Raw genomic sequence first — 8,107 nt, 5'->3', positions numbered from 1 at the left:
GCTTAACAAAGTCCGATGGCAAGGTTCAATCTATTACTTACTGCACAGAGAATATAATAATGACCCAAAGTTACCAATACAAGATTTTAACGCCCTGCGATGCAAGGTTATGCACAATATCGGTCACTTACCAAAGACCCGCAGTTGGTAAGGGGTCTCCCAACCTCGAGGAGTAACCTTGAGAGGTGTCCCAGCTCAAGGAGAGATCACCGCCACGCAGCCAGCTGCTTAGCAGGGAGAGCTCAAACAAAGCTCACTCAGGCTGTCATATTTATGGAATAAAGTGGTTGGCTCGTAGTCAAATTACGTGCGATGGAAAAGGTAAGTATGAGACTCCTTGTACCCACAACCTCCTTTGTTCCTTGACCAAATTAGCCTTGGAAGAACCACCTGCTATTCATGTGTTAATCGCATGATCGGTGTTCCTGTTTCCAAGCTCACACACAAAGCTCACCGTGTCACCCTGCTCCTGTGTGGGTTTTCAAAGAACGGGTTGGAACTGGAGAAGTTCACAACCCCGGCACAGCCTAGACCTTCCCTTCCTTCGGAGCCTCCACCAAACTCCGACAGGGTTGGTCGAGCAGTCGAGTGTATCTGTCACAACGAGCACCCACCGGCTGAAGCAGGCACGGGTGGGGAGCCCAGTAGCACCCACACGTACCCCAAATCACCTTTTATTCATTATTATGAGCACTGAAATAGCCACTCTAAGGTGAAACAAGGTCCTACCACCCAACCAGGCTCCGAGCTGTGCCTCCTGCGAAGGGCGGGGGATGGCTGTGCCTCGCTGGGATCCCAGCTGGTCTCTCGGCTCGCGCCAGGGCTGTTTGCTGGCCATCTGGAACATGTTTCCTGCAGAAATTCTTAAGCACAGCCATCCCAGAGCTGCAATGCTCCAGGCTGACAGCTGTACTGGGGAGGAAAGCACTGGGCTGGGAATTACTGGGAATTCCCTTTGCCTACAGCGCAAAGCTGTAGCTCGAACCTGCAGGACACTGAGGACCTGCAGCCCAGAGAAGGCTCTGGGGAGCTCTACAGTTAGGAGGAAACTTCCAGACACCGGTTTGTGACACATGCTGACACTACATCTTTCCTGCAGAAACAGCCTCTGGCTCTCGCGGGGCTAATCTAAAGTTCACACCACCATGGCTCGTTATTTATTCAGCTCTGCGTGTTCAGTCTGTGTTATCTGTAACACTTGATAATGAGATAATTTCTGGGTTTGCTTTAGCTTTGGGCTTCAGACCGAAACTTCTCTATTTTGCATCCATAAGCCTACAAATCAGAGTATGTCAGCGAAGGACTGCAATACTCACAAGCTGAAATGTGAAGCATCCTTCCCTGTGTGCAAACGGGCTTTGTTCTCAACCACATTCACATCTCAGACCAAAGAAATGATAAAAGAACAGTCACGTATTTCCAGTCTTGCTTATTCTGTTATGATCAACTCCATTGATTTCACAGGGCAGGGGAAAAAAAAAAAAAAGGGTCTCCATCATTTTTTCCAACGTGTTTTTAAACAGTTCTTTAAAGAACACAGGGAAAAGAGAAGTATTCCATTATAAGGAAAAACAATCAATCAAAACCAGAGTAAACTTTAGGCCAGCTTCCGGACTCCATAAATAAAGAGTTACTTAACCAACTGCAGAGGAACGGTCTGAGATTTTCAATCAAGACCACTAAAACGGAGCTTAACTCCCTTCTTGAGCTGTTAGTAAAGCTCTCCAGAGACCCCACTCACTGCTGCAGAGGTAGGAGAGAGAATGTTTTCTGTAATTGCAGAGAACAATTATTGCCATTTCAGATTGTACTCTGCTTTCAGTCTCTCCTAGGTAAGACAGCCTCATCTTACCATACTCTGTAAGACAGAAGTACCTCTGTGAAAAAACTGGAACTAATCAATTCAGGGAAAAGTAGAACCAAATCCCAAGATCTAAACACTACAGACCACTGCAATGGGCTCCCCTTAATCATTGCAAAATGATAACATATTTGCCATGAGTGGGAATTTCAAGAGCAAATGACACCAAACTCTGCTCCCATCACTCCAGTGGATTTGTTCTATTAGGGAAAGACTCAATTACTCAGCAGTAATTGCCTGAAAAGCACAAAGCCATCCAAAGCTATATAATTACATTAAAGTGAACAGAACAGTATAGTGGGTCAAAAGCACGGCTTGCAAAAAACTAAAAACAAAACAGGAAAAAAAACCCCTACCAACCCCCCTCCACTCTGTTGAATTTGACCCCCTGTTCTTAGCAGGGAATATGCAAAATTCAAAATATATAGAGAAAGGATAACACTGGTCAAGTAAGATACACAGTACATCCTGAGACATTATGGAACATTTTTAGAAAAAAGGGTGGATGGATTAAGAGCACGGGGTGCAAAGTTATCTGGCTTCTGTCCTCCAGATAAATCACTGCCTTTGTCATGCCCACAGGAATACGGAACAGCAGCAAGGTAGGCTCCTATGGACTAGAAGCAACTTATATTAACTTGCACTGTGCAAAGACAAAACACCCAAGTGTTGCACTTTGATAATCAAAATGGCACCTCAACCCTTCAAAAAATACAAATTCCAGAGACAAGTACATTAATTTATCAATAAAAAGTAGCACTGATAAATAAATTAATTTATATAAAAAAAGAAAAGAAGATATTGACACATTTTGGGGTAGAAGAAAAGTCACCTTCTCAGCCCACATGCGCGTGTTTTATTTACATATCCACAAATACCATGAAACACCATCCCAGCCCCCCCACTAGCAGCATGGTCACATGAATTCCATAGATGAGCAGTTCATTCATGAGGCTGAAGTCTACCCGCCTTCGCCCCAGTAAGAGGAGGATGATGGAGAGTTTGTACTGGAAACGCAGAAAGATCCGGATGCCAAGGTACTGAAGGCAAAACAAGATAGAGAGTGCCACCCAGAGGATGGAGGTAAACAGGCTGCAGCTGAAGTACAGCAGGAAACGGATGAATCCATACATCCATCGGGATTTGAGATAGATGTCGAAATTGTTGTACTTGGTACGCACCAAGTGAGTGGTCCTCACCGGGCCACAGGCCGAATGCAGGCAGGTCGTGTGGGGGCCGTGGAACGAACGGACCCGGCGGGGAATGGGGATTACAGGCATCAGGCACCCCACCGGTCACAGAGTCCCAGGGCAGGATTTACAGGGCACATATCAAATATTATCCATTAACAGGGAAGAGATCCGGCAGCCTGGGAACGCTAACTCTTTGCTGAATTTCCAGGAAGGAAGAGACCTGCAGGAAGGCAGAGAAGGAAAACACATTGAAGCAGCCCCAGCAGGAGGAGAGGCAGCTCGGCAGATACTCTCCGGCTTGGCGGTTACTTACAACTGCTTTGCAAAACTCAACTTCTTCGCTCAAAACAATTTTGCTTTGCTTCTTTGCTTACTGTTTACCAGGAACACATAGAGAAATACAATTCTGTTTCCGTCATCACCAAGTCAGATTCCAAACAGCTCCCTAGTAGCATGCAATGTCAGCACTAGTTATAACCTGTTAAAAGCTTTACACTGTTAATGCAGGAAAGAGAAGAACTTTGTTCTGAATTACCCTGGCTAATTCACAGATCCTTCTTAATCAAACAGCCATCCTGCAACAGTCCATCCACGCGAGTAGCAATGCTAATATATGTGGTTGCATTGGATCCCATTTCATTTAAAGGGGAAAAAAAAAAAAGTTCTCCAAGTACTTTTGCAAGTGAATTCTACAGCCCAGACATGGCGGTGATTGTAGATTTCTGCTCATTTCAAAACTTGGCAAAGCTTCACCAAATAAACAAACTGAAAATAATGGAAGGTCTTGCAAGAACAATGAGGCAATCGTGTTTTTCACACTCTACAGGATGCACCTCCCCTTGCTCAGCCAAGCCTCGCAGTCTCTCACTGTCATTGCATCCAGAGGCAAGGCAGCCTTTCAAAGACATCTACCAGTTTATTTCTCCCTTTGGGACCTGCAGAGATAAGTGAAATATCTTGATCTTCTGGAGTGTTTAGGATTTATAATCTTAACATCCTTCCACACACCCATTGTTGTTATGTGAGTGATGAGCAGTAGCCTGTTAGCTGCTCTCTGCTTCACCCCAGGCTTGTGATGTGCCAAATTCCGGGAATTATGAAATGACAATGCACTCATCAGATAATGCTAGAAAACAACAGGGACTTCCCCAGCCTCCTCGCACGCCCAGGCATTCAGATCTGGGCAGATCTGTCCTTTGTTGAGCCAGAAATCCTATTACTCTTAAAATTAAAACTAAAAGTAATTTAAAAGTTACTTCAAGAGTTTTTTACTTTGTTACTAACAAAAACTAATCACAGAGTAAGTTATAAGGCTGCAGGAAATTGTACTTTGATATTAAAAACCTTCTCTGATACAATGTGCATCACTGGGTACGTCTCTTCACTGCTTCCTGCCTGTAAATGGAAATTGCAGTTCTGATCTCTTCTACTTGGCTCCAGGTTCTAATTCCTTTTCACTGTGACAGAAATTTGCAGGCAATCTGTTGGCTCTACATGAATCAGGGACTAATAAAAAGAGCATGGGTTAACTTATGATTAAAGAATTTAGGAAATCGAGGTCTGTTCCCAATTATCAAAGACACCCTCATAATTTTAGGTGTTGTCTCTTTGCCATAATTTCCTGCCTGTAGAAAGGAAATACTAAGTAGCTCGGAAGTGTGTTACAAGAATGTATTTTGCAAGACATAAAGTGGTCAGATACTAAACTAACGCTACTTAAAAACAACATAGTTTTGTGCCTGGAGCATGCAACCGAACATGCTTCCCATATGCTGTGTATAGACTGCTCAGTGTTTGCTTCCAGAGACATTTCTGGAGGACTAAATTAGCAAGATCGGTTAAAATTCACATACTCTGGGTTTGGAGCATCCAATTTCTGATGATGCAATCTCTCCTTACAACCACTTTCACCAGGACACAAAAGACAGTTTATCATTTTCCAGCAAATTCTTACACAGCTACTTAATCTGAGTCCCTGAGCAGCCACAGAGAAATCAGCACACACACTGTTAGAGCACTCAGCAAGACCATGTCCCAGGGACGAACACAAACCCCGCCTGCGTAAGCTGTCGTTTGTGGGGGCAAACTCAACACACTGCCTGAGCCCTGTTTTAGAAGAGGAGCTTTGATTCTGACAAAACCTTCAACAGATGAATCCAAGAGAACCACCACTCAAACAGCTCCTCTGCAGAGACTTACTCCTTGTGAACAGCAGCAGCTCGTTCCCATTTACTGTGCCCAGCACATAAACAAACAGCCTTTGGTAGGTTCACGCTCTTTAGATAAACTCAAATATCAACACTGGAACGGCCACGAGCAGAGCAACATTGTGAGAATAAAATAAACTTTCTGAAATATTACATTTTTAACGGTGCTGCCATCCACTCAGCAGAAGGTCGGTAATCCGCTGCCGTTTCTGGATGCCACTTAATTCTTGCAACAAAAACGTGAAGTTTTCCTGTGACACCTGGCCTTCTAGGAAGAGTGAAAGAAACTGCTAAGGTGCTTCATAGACTCACAACACTCTACATATGACTTGATCTAAAAGATAAAATGAAAGAGTGAGTTTCAATTTGCTCATTTTGTGTGTTAAAAAGTTCAGAATTACAAGGCCCCTCCCCAAGCATGAATTTTTAATCCCATAAAGATTCTAAAAAGAATCATGCACTCAGTAATACGTGTGTTACAGCTTACTGAGACATGCTGGAAAGAATCAGCTAGCCTGTATTCAGTGGCATGCACAAAGACAGCAAAGAGAAAATCAGTTTTCACTTTCTCCTATCACAGAGCCATCACCCAGGACACACAAAACACGACGCAGAGAACACGCACAGCCAAGGTTTTCCAAACAGAACGTGGAAGAGCGGGCCCCCAAATCTGTGCATTGGTACGTGATGCCTAGAAACAGATTTGGACACCCATTCCTCAAGATTATTTTTGGGGGCTTTTCTGTTTTAAAACACATTGCTGTGAGGCTGGAAGTCTGAGTTGGTCTCTTCTGCATATCATCCTGCAGCTCAAAGGATGTCAACTCTAGGACCCAAGCAACACGATGTCAGCCACGCTGCTGTTACCCCAAGCACCACATTAATGATGGTCTCATCAGGAAGTTAAAAATCTGAATAACCATTCATTTTGGTGAGTTTTCACTCCCTTTCCTTTAAGAATGGAGTGCATGACGAGAAAGCTACCGAAATACAGTGCTACTTCTCTTCATCTATCACACATTCCAGGCAAGGTCTGCTGTAGCTCAGGGTACTCATAATTTCTGGAGGAGGAGGGATGACAAAAAAGACCACAACGTTCACAGATGACAGGGCTATCAGTCAGGACCAGCAGGACCAAAGTGTTCCAGAAGGAGCCAAACAAGGTTAAGGACAATGACAAATAAAGGTTAGTGCTGATAAATGGAAGCAGGGAGTACCGGAAGGAGGGGAAATTCGAACTCCTCCTACATCCTACCAGATCCTAAATTAAACCGCATCGACTTGGGAAAGGAACTGAGGGCAGGAAGCCCAGCCAGGACTTCCCCGGGGCCTGCGAGGTCGAAAGTCCAGCCCAGCCCGGCCGGGCGGGCAGTGACAGCCCCGCACAGCCCCCGGCCCGCGGCTGCGACTCACCTCAGGGAAGGCGGAGCGGGAAGCGGGGGTCCAGGGCAGCCGGGCGCTGGGGTCCCCGGGCCCGGCCCGCACTCGCACGCCGCGCTCTCACGGCCCCCGCCGCGCCGCGGACGGTGACCGACCGCTGTCGCGCCCACCGGGCCCAGCGCACCCGCCGCCCCTCGCTGCGGGCGCCAGCGCAGACGGGGCCTGGGGCGGAGGCGGCCGCCGCTGCAGCAGGGCGAGGCCCGGGCCGCCGCCTCCCCCCCGGCCCCATCCCCGGGGCGTCACCCCACACTCACCGTCCTGCCCATGGCTCCCCGCCGGGCGGCGGCCGCCGAGGCCAGGTGCCCCGGGCCCGGGCTGATGGAAGGCCCGGGCCTACGGGCGAGCGCCGCAATGCGCATGTGCAGGGGGCAGCGGCGCTCCGGTTCCGGCCGGTGGCGGTGACGGCGGCGGCGGTCAGGGAGCGGCCGGGGAGGCGCGCGGCGATGGCGTCATCACGCTGCGCCGCCCTCGTGGGCCGGAAGCGGGAGGGCGCCGCGTTGCCCGGGCAACGGGGAGCGAGGAGAGCGGCCTGTGCCCGGGGCTACCGGCTTGTGCCCGCGGCTGCCGGTTTATGCGGGCGCCCCGGCGGGCCCAGCTCTACAGGGGGGGCGGGCGGGTCGCGCCTCCTGCATGTGGGGCCGGGCAGGGCCGGCGGACAGGCCTTGCCGAGGCAGCTGCGGCCTGGAAGGTGGTTCTCGACGTAAACCGGGCCGGTAGCAAACACGGCTGAGGGGATGGTGGGGCCGGCTCGGTTCGGCACCGCACGCAGGGGTTTCAGCTGCCCGTGGCCTGGGGTTGGACCTGGTCCTGAGGGTGCGGGGACATCCCCGGTAAAAGCTGCAGAGCGTACGCCATTGCCTGACACAAGAGCAGGACAAAGATTTCCCCGAGTTGCTCCTCGGTTGGACGTTTCTGACTCAGAGCGCAGTTTTGTGGCCAGGTGGATACTGCCTGTGGGCTCGAGGGTCAGACCCCGGCCTGCTGAGCGCGTGGGGTGGCGCGGGCAGGCCCCTGTTAGGAGTTCATGTCCCGGGAGAGCCCACGGTGCTCCCGCCTGCGCTCCCGGGAGACCAGGGCCTCGTCCCGCAAACACTTCTCGAAAAGCAAGGTGGTAAAATCGCAATGGAGGAGACCCAGAGTTCTGGGGAGGCCAGAAAGATCAAAAAAATTCCTAAAAAGCAAACAGATGGAGGAAAATTCAAAAGCAATATAAAGAGAAGGAAAAGAAACTTCCTCCCTGCTGTTTTTCCTTAGATTTAATTAGAAATTACTTTCCGTAATGGAAAGAATACAGAACTTTTTCATTGGCTCCCTGCCCCGCTTGCCATTTAGGCACCATCACGGTGGAAAAGCATTAAATAATAATAACTCAAGCCATCTGTCAATACTAAGACCTGCCACGCTGC

At 48.7% G+C, this 8,107-nt stretch overlaps 1 protein-coding gene across 3 annotated transcripts; it reads right to left on the bottom strand.

Moving 5' to 3' along the window:
* Nucleotides 1-2,670: 2,670 nt before the first annotated feature.
* On the bottom strand, nt 2,671-7,115 carry TMEM250 (transmembrane protein 250). Of its 3 annotated transcripts, none has more exons than XM_074846572.1 (3): nt 6,956-7,113; nt 5,416-5,595; nt 2,671-3,274 (listed from the first exon to the last, which is right to left on the bottom strand). In XM_074846572.1, the coding sequence occupies exon 3, from the start codon at nt 3,139-3,141 to the stop codon at nt 2,722-2,724; it is 420 nt and encodes a 139-aa protein (XP_074702673.1). In that variant the 5' UTR covers nt 3,142-3,274; nt 5,416-5,595; nt 6,956-7,113; the 3' UTR covers nt 2,671-2,721. The 3 variants fall into 3 exon arrangements, with proteins under 3 accessions (XP_074702673.1, XP_074702674.1, XP_074702675.1); XM_074846573.1 differs by having other exon boundaries at nt 5,416-5,529; XM_074846574.1 differs by lacking the exon at nt 5,416-5,595 and having other exon boundaries at nt 6,956-7,115.
* Nucleotides 7,116-8,107: the final 992 nt, after the last annotated feature.

The sequence above is a fragment of the Strix aluco genome, chromosome 20 (genome assembly GCF_031877795.1).
Source record: "Strix aluco isolate bStrAlu1 chromosome 20, bStrAlu1.hap1, whole genome shotgun sequence".
Taxonomy (NCBI): Eukaryota; Metazoa; Chordata; class Aves; order Strigiformes; family Strigidae; genus Strix; species Strix aluco.
The sequence above is the reverse complement of the archived record's forward strand: the minus strand, read 5'-3'. Positions and strand labels throughout refer to the sequence as shown.